Source organism: Pleurodeles waltl, chromosome 2_2 (assembly GCF_031143425.1).
Source record: "Pleurodeles waltl isolate 20211129_DDA chromosome 2_2, aPleWal1.hap1.20221129, whole genome shotgun sequence".
NCBI lineage: Eukaryota > Metazoa > Chordata > Amphibia > Caudata > Salamandridae > Pleurodeles > Pleurodeles waltl.
Window position 1 is genome coordinate 498,594,481 of NC_090439.1, and position 16,774 is coordinate 498,611,254.

General features: G+C 44.3%; 1 protein-coding gene across 1 annotated transcript in view; it reads right to left on the bottom strand.

The window, feature by feature from the left end:
- The window catches only part of USP14 (ubiquitin specific peptidase 14), a 372,282-nt gene that overhangs the window by 268,384 nt on the left and 87,124 nt on the right, over positions 1–16,774 (bottom strand). The window contains exons 7-9 of the mRNA XM_069219990.1: positions 9,318–9,448; positions 8,568–8,648; positions 6,191–6,291 (exon numbers count right to left, since the gene is read on the bottom strand). Coding sequence (XP_069076091.1) covers positions 6,191–6,291; positions 8,568–8,648; positions 9,318–9,448 — 313 coding nt within the window. The remainder of the gene's footprint in view (positions 1–6,190; positions 6,292–8,567; positions 8,649–9,317; positions 9,449–16,774) is intronic.

Consider the following 16,774-nt stretch of genomic DNA (forward strand, 5'->3'; position numbering starts at 1 on the left):
GAAAGTTAAGGACGAATATCAAATCATTGTAAAGCTCCCCGAAAACATGCAACCTCACGCCCATCACTTTCACTCGTTCGAGGGCTTGTAAATGGAAGTGTTTTAGTTATATGCAGGGCCACTTGAATTATATGGCAGAAAAAGATGAAAATATGAGGCACGGTTGACCAATTTATGTGGCAAGAACAGTCCAGTTATGAATTTACAATGCCAGTAGCTCTAACACAAGAAAATGCAAGAACTTTTGCATTACAAATGCTTGTTTATTATCTATTTGCAGCTGAGGGTATCAAGTCATTTTCATATTGTACCACAAAGCCCAAGTTCAAAGATACATATTTATCTGTCAGTCTTTAAAAAATGACAGCGAAGGAGGAGAGAAAAGAAGAGAGAAAAAGTAGAACAGAGGACCGGAACAGAGAGCAAGCAAGGAGAGAAGGGCAGCTAGAGTGACAGGGTCACCAGGAGGTGGAGCAGAGAAGAACTAAAGCTCTCCACTCCCAAAGTGCATGCGGTAATCACACATTCGATAATACATTTCACAGTTTTTCCCCAATCTTCTTATATTCACTTGGAGAACCTCTACTTTCATACATACTCTTGTCTGTGGACATACACCAGTCCATGTTATTCACCCATTCTGTGATCACCCACGTGTTTCCTCTGCCCTAGTGGCATGTGATGTTTCCCTGGGCTACCATTAGTCCAAAGTTACCGAATTTTAGGTTTATTTTGGGAGGAGTCCCATCTAGCTATATTCCTAAGAAAGAAAGTTTGGGGATTGTTCCTAATGAGACTCCTAAAATTTACCCAAATGACTCCCTCACTCCAGACTTAATTCAAGCCCAGATCATGTGAAAAAGGTTCCCTACTCTAAGGAGTATTTTAAGTTGTATTCACCTGAATCCAACTGTAATTGTGGCTTCCCAGGTATACTGAGCTGCCTGCTCCCATTCCAAATCCTCAGTGGCCTCTAGGTTCTCCTCTCATCTCTCCACTTTTCAACCCAGCATGTTGGTGAATTGCTTATCAATGTTTTGTGTCACAACAAAGTGGTCATTTTTGTCTAAGGTCCTGATAACCCTCTGTTCTCCATGAGGTAGAAACATGAACCTCTGTATCTGGGATTATATGCACCTTTATGGTGTCTCCCATTCCAAAATATTGAAGAAACATATTGTATTAAATAAGGTCTAATTTAGTTTGGAGTTCTTTAAACAACTTCATGACGCCCTCCTCCCGGTCAGAACTTTTTTGAAGCCCAATTTTGTTGCCACAGAGTGCCAGACTTTGATTCCCATTATGGAGTGAGCAGATGGATTTGTCACCCCGTACCTCCATACAGGTATAGAAAATACACCCTGCGTTGGGGGAAAAAAAAAAAAAAAGCCTTCTGCATGGTAAGAGACATGTAACCCTGCCTTGAGTGTCCAATGTACTGCTGTCTGGATCCCTAATGCTAATTTTGTTTCATAGGAGAACACCATTACATAGGCCTGGCTCACAGAGTGCAGTCTTGTTGGACCTAGAGGGACACTTAAAGAGCAACCCTCATAGTAGTGGAAGGCTACCACCTTCACCAGGAGTTAAGCAGCCAAGTATCGTTAGTGGCAGTATACCGTGGGGTGATCAGTCATAGGGAACAGGACCTTTTTTTACCCTGGGTTACTGGAGAGAGGCCTGCAGGCTCATTCATCTTTTAAAATGTTCAGCTGCTGTGGGCTTAACTCACCCTTGGCTTACATCAGGTAGACGTAGAGTGCTGGAAAGAGAAGGAGTGGTGACAATGCGTTAGTTTTACGTGTTCCTGGGAAGGGTACAGTACACTATGAAGCAGTACTGTGCAGCATGTGTGCTAAGTACATGTGCAAGATGTATGCAAGGAATACAGTACGTGCGGTGTAGTGCTGTACAATGTGTGTGCAGGGATAGCATGTGCTTGATGTATTGTTCTTCACATAAAGACAATACAATACATGAAGGATGAAATGTGTAGTGTGCACATAGTGAGCGTGTGTGTGCGTGTGTCCAAATTCAACACTGAAATACTGATCAATGAAGCTCTTCTGGCAGTGTTTTTGTACAGAGCACACCTAGGTTAAATATAGAAAAGCTTCAGTGCTGAACAGTGCGCACAGACTGAGTGTGCATGCTGGATGCAAAGGTACATGTAAGGGTGCAATGCAAAGAGGTAGTAGTGCTGAATTCAAACTGTACTGTGATAGTATACCGAATGAATGTGCCTCAAATGGTACATTGAATGAAGGACCCTGAATTCCAATATGGGAAGCCCAGGCCTGCCTGGTGAAGACACGAAGAGAGGAATCTACCCCAGACAGATTTGTCTATTACTACATTCCTGTGAGCTGGGTGGGGACACACTGGAGGGTGAAGACATCTAAGGGCTGCTCTTTAATTCAGTGACAGATCACACTGAAGGGGCCTGGACACATATCGGAAAAGGACATGGGGCTAAGAGGATCATAAAGAGTAGGACTATAGGGGTCTGGATTAACCCTTTGATGCACATATCACTGTGGCTGACATCCAGATGTAAAAACTCTGGTTACTCTGCAGAATAATGAACAACCAGCTTCAGGGTTGTGCCTGCCGTAGCCGACCACTTTCATAAAGGAAGATGAGTAGGAGAAGTGTTCAAAAGAAGCAGAACCCCAATATAAAAACGTCCAAGCCTCAGACCCCAATCCACATTTGGTGTCTGGAAAAGGACTCGAAGAGGAGATTGAGCTTCCAAAAAAACTTGTCCTCTGCCAAACAGTCAGGAGGGCTGTGTGAAAAGGAGAAACTCTGCAGGACTTCTGCCTGTCACCAGGACTGAGGACAAAGGCATGTTAGATTCCCTGCTGGGTGAGGGGACATCACCCAGGGAAACCAAGACCACCTCCCCTGGAGCCTGGAGCACCAGTGCCTGCCAAGATCAGTGTGCCCTGTGAAGAAGAGGAACGTGTTGGAGGAAGCGAAGTCCAGTGGAGAGCCCTACCTTGAGAACTCCCTGCGCAGGGTGTGAGGATTCGGCTGTGCACAGATTGGGCTGTAGCTCAGAGGTCAAGACTGTTTTCGGTAACTCCAGTGTACCAGGAGGGGGGCGCCGCAAATACCATGGGGTGGGCGCCGAGCCCACGTGGCCTCATTACAGTGACCCCATATGCCAGAGGGGTCTACAGGTATGTTAATTTGGGCCGGAGCGTGTGACTTGTGTCCGCCGTGTGTAAGGCAATTGTACCAAAGAATCTACTCCAAATAGTGAGCAAATACAGCAACCCCATATGCCAGAAGAGGCCGCCAGTATTGTTGTGGCCAACTGTTCGGGTTGTGGCTCTGACAAAAGGATTACTGCCATGACCAATGGGTCTAGCCTGCCACCTGCACCTGACTGTTTCCCAGAGGATCATAGGACTCTGTTAAGGACATCACACACTCACCAGAGCTCCAATCATGAGCCAGAGAGCTCCCTGACCCTTTTTGCTGAGGAAAGTGCACCTTACCTTTTGTCAGTCAAGTGGTAGTAAGTCAGATCGCTAGAATGTGACCAGCAGCCCTGCTCGACAGGAAGAGTCTGCGTTCAGAGAGCTACTGCAGCTATAGCAAGTAGCCTGACCTCGTTGGACAGGACTCAGACTTGGTGCTCAAAGAGAGGGAACTTGCAACACCGCTGAACACTGTCACATGCTGGAGCAGGTAAGATAGACATCAGGAATTTGGGGCCTCGCAGGAATCAATGCTGAAGGTGCTGCAGCACCACAGACACTTTTGACTGGAATTCTGAAGAGTCAATAGAGAACTCTTGAGAACAATCCAGAAGTCTGCATTCCCTAATGTGAAAGAGGAATAACCCTGAACACATTACATGATGGAGGGTGGGACAGAGATTTGCCTGACAAATCCTAGGGCCTCGACCTCAAGGGGGATTGTGTAGTTCCTTCTAAATTTTGTACACCTTTGCATGTGTAGAGTTAGAAATACTACTTTTTCTTATAAAAGCAACTATTTGGCTGGACATTAGTTTATTGTTCATACTGCCTGCAATCAAATTATGAAACGTGATCACTGGCCTTTATCTACATCCCCCCAAAGGGAGCCTTGAATGCTCAACACAGCTACAGCTGAGACACAAACCCAGAAGGGGTACCTGGCCTAGTTGAGCAAGATCCAGAATAGGTTGGGCCCAGGACATCAAGAGTAAAAGGCCTCAACCACCACGGTTGGGCCTGGTAACCCTTGCGTGCCTTGTGGCCCTCTGAAAGGGGTTCTGATACCCTGTCTGTTCATTGCATATCTATCGATTTTAAGAGATGATTCCTTTGGTTGCAAAAGACCCACTAATAGACATTGGTTAATTGTGCAGCCCAGTAGTATTTGTGTATATCAGGCAAAGCTATTGCTCCATCATGGACTCAGAGCTCAAAGTTCTGGTTAATGTCCTTTGAGTTTTCACATCCAACAGTAACTTTCAGACTTATGCTTCTGGCAGAATCTAACACAGAACCAATGAGAGGTATTTTGTAGGCTATGCTGAGATATGGGGAGAATCACCATTATGTTTAGTACTACTCTTCCCATTAGTGACAGGGGAGGTTCTTACACTTTACTCCTAAATTTATGTAGGATTCTATAATGGTTTTATTACCAGAAACTCCTGAGGGTCACGAATCACATGGATACCAAAATATTCAAAGTTATTATGTGCCATACTAACAGATTTAAATCCACTGTATCTGCTGACCTATGTTTCAGTTACACCAGGGAATGCCGAAACTCTTCACCCTAATTTGTATATCTGCTAAGATGTTTAAAATAATCAGAATCATTCTGATACACTTGTTATGTAGAAAAGTATTGCATAATAAATAAAATAAATAAACAATTGCGGAATATCATCCTTTGAATGTGTGTTCTGATTTGAGGTACGGGGAGCAAAGGGGATGAGGGGTGAGGGGGACCTGACAATTCTCCTTTTGTCTGAAAATGGCATCCATCGGTGTGGATCCAAATAATATTAGGGTGAACATAACTGGGCCATCTTTTGATCTTCCAGGGATACTGCCCAGCTTTTTATGTGGGCAGGTAAACCTACTCTCCTAACAGAACAGCTACAAGTTATCATGAAGGATCCCCCACTCATCAGCAGAGTATAGAGAGGCAGCTTAAACACATCAGCAGTTCCACTGCTCTGAGATGTCCTTCTCTACAGTGGTGTGCATGCCCTCCACCACCAGTATCCAATACTAGTAACAATACTAGCTCCAAGAATTTAGCTTTCTCTGGAAGCCTAGTTGTGAAGCCAGAGCCTCCTAGAGATCTACATTATGTTTAAGTTAATAACAATCCTCCATTCTTTTAGGCAGCCAACAGTCATGAGTCAGATCTGTTCAGACTGGTGCAGGTGGCTTTGGATGCAGGCTGGACAAACCTTTGCCTCAGCTCCTATTCCATGGAGGGCCAGCAAATGGACAGGTGTTCTTTATTTTTGAAAACCGTACTCTAAACAAAAGTACTGACTGATGGCATCCACCACCCGTCAGGTACAACAGGTTTACAGGACTAGGAGTGAATATGTGCAGCATGCCTGGAATGTGCAGCATGAACAAAACTGCCTTTCCAAAAGAAAGTCAGAAAGCCACCATTCGTGGGCAGCACAGACTGGGTCCATATGGAGCATACCACTTGCCAAGTATCCATGAAAACAGAAAACTTTCATGCACGCCCCCACAGGGACTCCAGTTGAGAAGACTGGATGGGTCTTTAACAAGGGAGAGCCAAAAGTCAATCTTCACACAGAGACCTATTTTCTGGACTATGAATATGCTCCCACCACTGCATGTCACATCACAGCCTGCAGGGAGAGAGAAGAGATGCCCTAAAATAATGGGAGATTCTCCTTGAGTGCCCCCCACACCCCTGTTACCAACGCACAACACAATAAATGTAGTCACCTTGGGCAGACTCACATATTTATTGAGTTTACCACGGGGAAAAACCCAGAGCAATCCAGAAAGAATAGACAAGGCACAACAGTACAGCACAGCTTTTCTATTCTCTGAAGAGTGCTTTTGTCCGTTCACTGGGATGTACACTGCACTGAGGAGAATAGAAGGCAGAAGATTTTGACACTGCATCAATGATGCTACAGATTTATTCATATACTGCCAGAGACTAAGAAAAAGGATACGTGGTTTCAAATTCAACACTGAAAAACTGATCAATGAAGCTCTTCTTTTTGGATGCAGCTGCTCCTGACGAAGCAGGTGACTCTGCAGAGTCCTTGTCAGTCTAGAAATAAAAATAAAGAAAAAACAGCTTCACATTGCTTAACAAGAGGAAGTATTAATGTGCGTCTAAGCTTCCTCCTTCCTCGGTATTCGCCAACTAATAGAAAGTTCGGCTGTCAAGACCCCACCTATCACTTTTTATGCCGGAGCATATACGAAATGTCAAGGTGCTACCTTGTCTTTCCATTAATGCTCTCATAAGCACCAATCACATTTCTAACACACATCTAGTTTTTTTGGCATAAACACATTTCTATGAACTGCATAATCTGTTTCAAAATAACATTTCGTAAACACAAACAAATCAATTCTGCACCTTATATACACACTCGTGTTAACAGTTGTCATGTAACTTTGTGATTTAATACAATTTTTATAAAGTCCCCAAATACAGATGTACTCCTGAATAGTATTCACAGGTTAGAAAGCAGTTCAATAAGTATAATAATTATAATTTTTACCTGTAATACATTTTTAGTTTACAAGCAGGGAACAGAAATACTCTAGTACCAAAAGCAGTAAGTTACATTTACATGCACAGTATGGACTGGGGAGGGAGGCCATACCTAGTATTGTTGTGAGTGAAGCAGGAAAGAAGTAGGCAAGGACAGGGGGAGGATTCATAACATGCTTTCAATTGTGAAGTGTATTTTTACTAATAAGGACAGCCAAAGAAAGCCAACACAGTTTATTTTTTTTGATGTGCAGGCTGAGGTCTTTAGGTATCAAGTATCTTGCAACTTGGCAAAAGCCACATAAGACAGATGCCCATTAATGAAGTGTATACTACAGGACCATCACCCAAATCGGGAAATTATTTAGCTCTGGAGAAGAATGCGAACCAGAGCTCAGACGTTGTGGACCAACTAGATATGTACTACTATGTTGCCATCTAGGTCTTTCTCACAAGGCAAATTAAGGGGAAAGAGCGCCAGGAGCTGCACGTTTGCACAGTGAATTTCAAGAGAATCCTTATATTCTGTGCAAACAGAGATTGGATATTTTAAAGGCTGAAAAAAAGTGTGCGCGCAAGCAGAATAGCAATGGACACGTATTACGAAAAAAGTAAAGAAGAAAAGGGCAGTAGAAAAATTGTCATTCAAAGGGCCATCACATGTCTCAGTCCTGATATCGCCTAATGAGTAAAAGGGGTGACAGCAGTTGCTAGCAGGACAAGGACATGTTTTTGGGAACCCGAATATCATTAAATAAGGTACTAGGTGGTGCGGCTGTCGACTTCACCCTAAGCTGAAACAGCAACATAAAACAGCCTAAATAAAAAAAATAAAAAAAATGAAAGTTATGTGGTGGGATGAAGGTCCACGTAAGGAATTCATGATCAAGAATGCAGGTCATGAGATTTTGTCAAAAAACAACAACAGGGAGAGGCATACGTGGGAGACTCGGAGGAAAGACTTTGTTACTGAAGAAATTCAAACAGACAACACCTCAATTAAGGTAGTTCCAGAAACAAGATGCTTGAGGACCAATAGCGGACTCTATATTATACACCATGAAATACGAACCATGCTGGAATTCTCCGTTCACCCAGCCTAAACCTTGAGTTGTTCAGTTTACTTTGTGCAATTGAAAAACACTAGCCGAGTAAATATGATGAACAGATTCTTGACCTCAGGGCCATCGGTCTACATTATCAGAAAATTGTGAGATCAGAAAAATGCTAAAGGATGCATTGCTCAATGTGATGGCTTTCACATGGAGTGAAGATGCAGTAAAGCATTTACAATGATTAACTGGACATGCCATGAGTCTCGTCAAAATGAGGGCTTTAGTTTGATCTAAAAAATACAGTCCATTTTTAAATAAACCACCAGCATTCTTCCCAGAGTAAATAACACACCACTCAATATTAGTCTGTGTTAACCATGATACTACTGATTTGCATGGTTACTTGCACTAGCCAAATCTTACTTCGGATCATAATTTCAGTAAGCTGAAAATAAAAATCAGACTCTGAGCTTGCAAACTGAGCCTTTCTGAATACTTAGCATATTTAGTGTGAAGAAAAAAGTAAACCAAACTTATAAAGCTTACATGGAGCCTAATTCAAGAACCATAAAAAATGGAAAGAGGAGAAGAGTGGCATCTGACACTATTCATGCTATGAACCTGTTTCCAGGTAAAGTTTCTGATATTTTACATACTTCACTTTAAATCATTATCCCTTGCAATAAATAATGGAATGCAATGTCTAAGATACAAGTTTCATTTTCTAATATTGTGACATCCTGGCAGACACATACAGGTAAGCATTACCTCCATTTCAGTGTCACCTTCTATTGCTTCAAGTTTTTGCTGTAATACTCTCATCATTTGCACCCAACACTCATTGGCATCCTGTAAACAAAGCAGATTAAAAAAAACACTCTCAGTACAACTACTTTGCAAGTTTTAGAAAATCAGTCTTATCTTGGTCAAAACATGACAAGAATACAATAATTTAAAAGCACACAAAATGGGTTATGTGAAAGGTCATCAGCATACATGTAAATCACCATACAGCCAGGTAACTGAGTGCTGCACTGGTGAGACTGCAAAGGCGGTAACAATTGCAGAAGGATTGAGCAAACAGATGGCTAAAAATATGCCGCCATCTGGTACATCAAGAAAAAAAAAAACACAGCCAAAGTGCACACACACAGTGGGACTCTGGTCACTTTATACATACATGGCGACACACCAGCAACGCTAGAATATCACACAAATTTACACCATCCTGGTGTTTGGCTTAAAGTACAATAACAAGCATGATCAAATGCAAACCTTCACTTATGCCTGTTAAGACCTTGTTTTGTGCTACCTAACACCTGTCAAGATGGTAGTCTGTGAGGAATTAACAACCAAAATTACATTTCTTTTGCTCTATTTACTAAAAACAGTACTGAAAACCTAACGTGCTAAAAGCTCCATGAACAATCAATGCACGTTCTGGCATATGGAACAAATGTGAACGAAAAATGGATCCTTTTTAGTGCAAGAGTTGTTGAACTGGAGAATGGGCTTTACCTGTTGGAGGTACTGTCCTTGTTCTCCCTTCTCTGCAAACTGTGGAAAAGCCATGTGCAAGAACTGCAGGAGAATGATTGGTGGTATACTAGTTGAGGTTTTATCCATGGAGTCAAACAAATCACGTAGTGCTTGAAAATAAGAAATACACAATATTAAATAAATCTCATGTACCACATTAAAAAGAGCGCTTTCAGCCTCCTTTAAGAAATTAAGTACAATAATTTTTTTTTTAAACCAGTGCTTTACCAACAGTATATTTTACCAACACAGTACCATTTCACGATTACATTCCCAAGAACAAGCTATACACTTCACCTGCAATATTAAGAACTAACTTTAATGACATTACCTTGCTTCAAAATCAGTTTATATCTGATTACCACTCACTCCACAGTTAACCTAGGAAACTTATTTCTAAAAATCCTCCTTGATTCGCCAACCTCTATCTTAGTTGGTCTACTTCACTCCAATGTGCTGGTAACGTTGACCGCCTTGACTGACTCTTCAGAGATAAGCGGCCATCAATGTGACCAAGTAGACCTATAACCTTTAAAGACTGGCTTCATGATCGAGTTTGTATGTCTAGGGAAAGAATGCATGAGTGAAACACACTCTGTACTAACCAAATGGGAGACACTTAAAATGTAGTGGGAGGACATTAGATTGGGGTAGTGGTCAGAGTCCGGAAACATAACAGGAAGTAAATGGCTATGTTAAACCAGTTGCTTGCCTAGACTAGAGCAGGAAGTGGAAAGACCCCACAAATGAGCCTACACCTAGGGCAGGGAGAGGGAGAACTACACTACAATGGTTGAAAGATTAGATGAGAGTTTATAGCCAGGATTCATAGCGAGAGAGAAAGGTCAGGTACACTCCTAGAATGGCTAATTAAAATGGAATTGAGGACTTCACTGGTGCTACAGGTCACAAACCAGCTTTAGGCAGCATACACACAAGTGTTTCCAGAATATTATTCTAACATGTTTTGGGCAAGGCCAGACATGGGAGAGGACATATTTGCATTCATCTACAGAGGTCACCAATGAGGATGATCCCAGAACAAGCTCTAGAGACATTGAATGCTGTGGTGGTCGAGAGGGAGATAAAGAAAGCCCTGCAGGAAATCACAAAGGGGAAAACCTCCATGCACACATGGGCTGAAAAGATGAATTCTACCTCACCTACACTAACCTAGCACTGTAACTTGTCAGAATGTATGCAGTGGCGAGAGAACAAGGTGAGCTGCCAGCCACAAGTATACAGAACCACAACCAGTCTCTAATAGTTTTATTACTAAAAATGAGGCAAGACTGTTTAGACGTGGTCTGTCAAAGGCCCTTGTCCCTGTCCTAGATCTAGACCATAAAATGCTTAATAAACCATTATTGACAAGACTACGCACACATATTTTATTACCAGTACATGGTGACCAGAACAGCTTTATTCCTAAATGAAATACTTCAGGGTCTCAAACAAGGTTCCAGAGAAACTCTACCACAGTGCTTTAGTAGTATCAACAGACCTTTAAAACATACCTGACAAAGTGAACTGGAGAGATCTCCTAACTGTACAAGAATGGATGGGACAAGGATGGGCAAACTGGATCGCTCTATCGAATGCGGAACCAAGTACAAGAGTTAAGATGGGAATGACACTATACAGCACATACAGAATTTTTCAAAAGCACAAGCAAGGCTATCCACTATTGCCTGTTCTCTTTGCACTGGCTATGGAGCCCTTTGCTTGGAATGTTAGAAGGGACAGAGATGAAAGGCATATCCATGGCAGACAAAACACACACTATTTGCCTGTGTACAGATGAAATGCTTTTTTTCTATGAGATGGGAGGATTGGTTTAGGGCATACTGAGAAATTTAGCAGCTTTTGTGGGCTTTCCACTATCTGCAGGAGTCGTCGATCCCCAGCAACTAGCATAATATAATGTTGCTTTTGGACAAAACATACTCCAATACATTGAGGAGGAATTCTATCATGCTGAGGAACACTTGAGACACGGCAATATTCGCTCAGCACTGCAATTCCTTTGGGTGTGCAGTGAATTTTGGAAGTCTTTAGGTTGTAAGGGATAGTCAGAATCGACCTAGCTAAGAGGTCATTTTGTCTAGGCTCCTCTAATATTTTTTTTTATCACCTTCCTAGTATGGGTAGCCCCAAAGCTACTTGAAAGGGCTTGACCTTCTTTTAAAGCGAGATATGGGAGGAACAGCAGACACAGGTAGGCTCTTCACAAACTACAGTTACCGTTAACGGATGGAAGGCTGGGCAGGCCATATTTTGGGGTATGACCTTGCAGCATCGTTACAATGGGTAACAAAGACAGAAGATGGATTAACCTACAAGAAACAAGCAGGTCAAGAATAGTTGAGGATCAGAACCTATTCACAGCAGGGACTTTGGTTGGGATAATCACACTGCTTTGAAATAGGGGACCAGAAAACACTGGAGACTCGGAGATTAATATAAACTTCCTGTTACTGCAATATCCTGAACCATATATGAGAAATGGGGGGGGGCGCAAACTAAGGAGCCTTAGACACATCGTCTCTTTAATATAGGCCATAGCTGTAGACCGATAGCTTGGATAGATGAAGCTCTTCTCTTGACGACAAAACAATCTGCAGGCCTGGGACGGGAGGATACCCTGCAGAGGGAATTAAACAACGTTGAATGGAAGGTGGCACCTCAACACACCTTCAAGGTGACCAAAAACATGAGGTTCAACTATACACAATGTAATAACTTTCACAAAACCTACATGACCCTCAAAAGGATCTATAAAATATCAGACCTTTACACATTAACATGTCTCTGATGCACATGACCTAATAGCCTATGTTGCAGGTGGAGAGGATCGAGAGATTAAAAGGAGGGTTTGGGTCGCTCAATATTGTCACAGAATTATTGTCCCTGTACTAGACGGATAGATCACCTGAGCTGGTTGTCTCAACACAATTTGTAAATGACCTCCTGCACAGGGCAATGGCATGTGGTGATAGAGAACAGTTGGAGTGAGTCCTAAACAGGAGGGGCTCACTGCAATTTAACACCAACTGAGCGCTGAGAAGACCCAGGGGATCACAGATTCCTGGCAGAATACTCTTAATGCCAAGAATTGCCGATTCACTGTTGAGGGTGTTGGCGGAGGCCATGTAGAGAGGGAGACTCCCCCTTGACTCACGTACAGTAGAAACAGTAATAATACACAAGCCAGGGCGCCCTCCAGACTGCTGTGCATCATACTGCAGATTTCCTTGCTGAACGTAAAAGTCAAAATTATAGCAAAAGCCCTGTCAAAACAACTATCCACGGTAATCAGTTCCCTGGTTAGGGAGGACCAATCCAGCTTCATGATGAAAATGCCACTAGGCATAACTTAGAACTTCATACGAGTCTGCAATGCTCTGGCCCTTCATAGTCTCAGCTCAGTTGCCCTTCTCCTAGACAATTTCGAGAAGGCATATGATTTGAAGGAATGGGACGGTGTTTCTCCTGCTGGATAGACTCAATTTTGGCCCAAAATTCGGCAAATATGTGAAATTATTCTTCATGTATCTCTGGCTCAAATTGGAACTGGAAAGGCCACTCCTAAAAAGGTTTCATATTAAGAGAAGCATGAGTCAGTGCAGTCCTTTGTCTTAGTTGCTCTTTGCTACTATGATTGAGCCATTAGCAGACAGGATTAGGGTTGATGCCCAGACCAGGGTTTTGGTTGGGCACAAGGGACAGAGAACAGAGTGGCTCTTTATGGAGATGGTATTCTGGTGCTCTTTACTGATTTGGAGTGGTAGGACCAAAGATTCTGCAGATTGTCTAGATCTTGACTGATTCACAGGACTCCTTATAAATAGATCCAAATCCTCCAGGTTTCTAATGGGTGTCGTCCCAGATGTATTGGCCTGGGCTCCTGACCTGTTGGTGATTATGGAAGGCTTTCGATATTCGGGGGTGTATACACATGCCATTAGAAGGGCCAGGGAAATTAATATTTAGCTACATTACTAAATTACAGAATTAAGTACGGTTATGAGCAACTCTCCCACTGCCTCTCCTATGGCGTTTAGCAATTTTGAAAGATAAATCACCCTCCTATTCCTCCTTTGCCAAATCGCACATACTTTCTTTCTCATGACAAATTCTATTCTAAGGTGTTTTTGCTGGAGACCTGGGATACTCAGGATTGCCCTACATAAATGCTTTAAATCTACTCAGGAAGAGGGCATTGCATCATACTACAGAGCTTCACAGACAGTGCTCCTTAATGAGTGGTGGTATGCCGCCAATGGCCACACCTCATTTGCACCCAAACAAATGGGCAATACAAGGGTAACAGCTGCAGAATCTTTTGTATGTGGGAATAACACTTCATTTTACTGCCGGCCACACTTGTGGGAAACTTGTTTCTGGTTGCATAAGCCTCCTCAACACACTTTTTGCCAGTTTTTTTGATGCAACTTTGACTGAAGTGCACCGGGTGCCTGCAACTGGGTCCCCAGTGCTGGTGTTTCCTCCCCAAAAACAAGACCACTGGTCATTTGATCCCCAAGTGACCAGGCCTTTAGAACCTTTGTATGTTTTTAGATAGTGGTACCTCTGGTACCTAGGGAATAGGTACTAAAGAGGATCCCTAAGAGCTGCAGCATAACTCATGCCACTCTAAGGGACCTAGCGCCAAACCACTACAGACTGTGTGACAGTGTGTAGGAAGCTGGTCTGCTGTGTGGTGAGCACCTTATGCTGTTGTCACCTTATACTAGGTCCAGGTATCACCTATTAGTGAGGTTCCCGCAGAATTGCAGGAGAGAGGATCCATGCGGTCCGGTCGTTAATGCAGTTGGTGCCTGCGGATGCAGGGGAGTGACTCCTTCACTCCAAGGGAGATTACTTCCTGCTTCTTGGTGCAAACTGAACACTTGCCGACCTCGGAGATTGCAGAGCTGGGGAAATGTTTCAGTTGCCGGAAGGAGCGGGAGAAAATGTTGCAGAGTGAGGTCTTTGCTGGAGTTGCAGATTGTAGGTTCCTGTGAAGTCCAGTTTCAGTTCCAGAAGTCAAAGTAAACATTGCAGAAAAGCCCTGCTGGAATCTTGCACATCGAATCTGAGGCATCACCCAAGAGGGAGACCCTAAATAGCCCTGAAAGGGGAACTGGTCACCTAGAAGTGCGACCACCTATCAGGAGGGGGCTGTGACCTCACCTGGCTACTCTGATACTCCCAGAGGCCTCTGCCCACCTTGGACTCAAGATGCCAGAATCAAGTGGCCACCTGGGGGAGCTCTGGGCACAACCCCTAGGGTGGTGATGGACACCCCTTTCCATTGTCCAGTTTTGCGCCACAGCAGGGACTGGGGGTCCCTGGACTGGTGCAAAGCAGTTTATGCCTCCCTCTCCCAAAGGAAATCCTTTATTCTGCCTTCCTGGGCTTGAGATGTTCAAGTAGCAGGAGGATAGAAACCTGTCTGTAGGGAGAGAGCACAGTCACTGGGGCCCTGGTTAGCAGGATCCCAGTGAACACAGTCGAAACATACTGACAGCAGGCAAAAAGTGGGGTTAATCATGCCAAAATGAGCACACTTTCCTACAAGGTGCTCCAAAAAGTGAAAACCCAACACACTTGTGTGCCATGTCCTTTAACACTGCATGTAATATTTATAAGTCACCCCTGCAGCAGACCTTACAATCCTAAGGCAAGGTGCCTTATATTACAGGTGAGCACACATATCGGCATGAGCAGATAAGCTCCTGCAATGTCTTGGTCGATTCTTAGAAAAAGTAAGTGAACAGGACACTAGTCAAAACGAGTTCCCCAGCTAACTGATGGCTTCACTGACACTAAGGGTGTTTGGTATCACACATCTCATATTAGCAACCCCTCACAGTTTCCAGTAATGCATTTATTAATACATGCACCCACAGGGCACTTTGGAGGTGCCCGATGAAACATATCAGCTGCTGGTGTGCTGAATGACTGGTTTCCAGCAGTCTGCCAACAACAGACTTGTTTCTCACTCCCAAGGGTGAAAGTCTTTGCTCTCAGTGGGTCAGGACCAAAGCACGCTATGGCAGGGGTGTAACAGACCCCTCCCAACAGGATTTTCTGCAAATCTGCATTCCAAGGCAGGCGAGCTTCAAAGAGCCCATCGCCTCTGGTAAGCAGATCTGGCTTCCCTCAGAGATGAGAGGATGCAAACCCCCCCTGACCATGGCTATTTGGCACTGGGAAAATTAGCTATGAAGAGGCATGTTGCACTTGCAGGCTGGACACACCTCCAGGTCCACCTCCACCTGAAGTGAACGTAACTAAAGGAATTCTGCCATCTTGTGTGTGATGGAAGTAGGAATTCCGGGACAGGGTGATCCCCACTCCCCAAAGGAAGTGGTCATCTAGGGGGCGTAGTGACCCCAGGGGTAAGTACCCCATTTGCTACTATCCCTCACTCCACTTAACATCCCGAAATTGAGTAGTTAGGGGACCTCTTGATTCCAGGACTTCAAATCTCCGCTGAACACAAGGAGGGGACAAAAAAAATCATTTACTGATGACCCGAGAACAGAGTCTCAGAACTGACTTGGCGCCGACCCTGCCAGTCTGCCTGCTGCATCTGAACCTCGACGGGAAACAGACACATCCTGCCACTATACGGATGCCAAGAAACCTGGATACTGACTGGGGAAGCACTGGCAGCTTCCCCAATCACCAGAAGAATCTCACTTAGAGCAGAGGAGCTGCTTCCCTGCATCTGCAGGCACGGTTTGTAATGTCTGGTACTCTGGCCCGTTGACCATAGGGCCCTCTAAGGGATCAGCGAGTCAGAAGAAGACTGTTTGGAGCCTAGCCCAGACTCCTAACTTAAGTCTTGAGACGCTGACCTCATCTGGCGAGTCCCTGCACATATACCTGGGGTTCTGCCGCCCTCGTTTGTTAGTGGAGCAATCCTGATTCCAACAGCACCAAAGCAGACCCACCGGCAAGGGACGTCAGGATCCACAAGGTCATTCAGGAGAGTGACCCCTACCTGTTTTTCCTCCTCATCGGGTCACCAAGACCCAGGGGTAAGTCCCTAACCACCACGACCAACACCTCAAAGCACCTCTGCACCTGAGCCCCACAGCCCAAGTCCAAGGGAGTTGACGGGTCCTGAGACCCTATGGAGCGGAGCCCATCCCTGGGTTTGGCCAGACTGGACTTCCATTCGCCACCTGCTGCCTCTTTCCGCAGGCCCCCTCCAACTGGGAGTAACACCAGCAACGGACCAGATGCCAAAAAACACCACTGCACCCAAGCCCCGCAGCCCAAGGAGAAGTGGACCATTGGTGTTCCTGCGTGCCTAAGGACCACAAGGATCAAACCCCCCCGTGGGCTCCTCTGGACTAGCCCTCCAGTCCCAGCTTGCACCAACTTCCTGACCAGACTGTTTCCCATTGAAGTGAATGGGA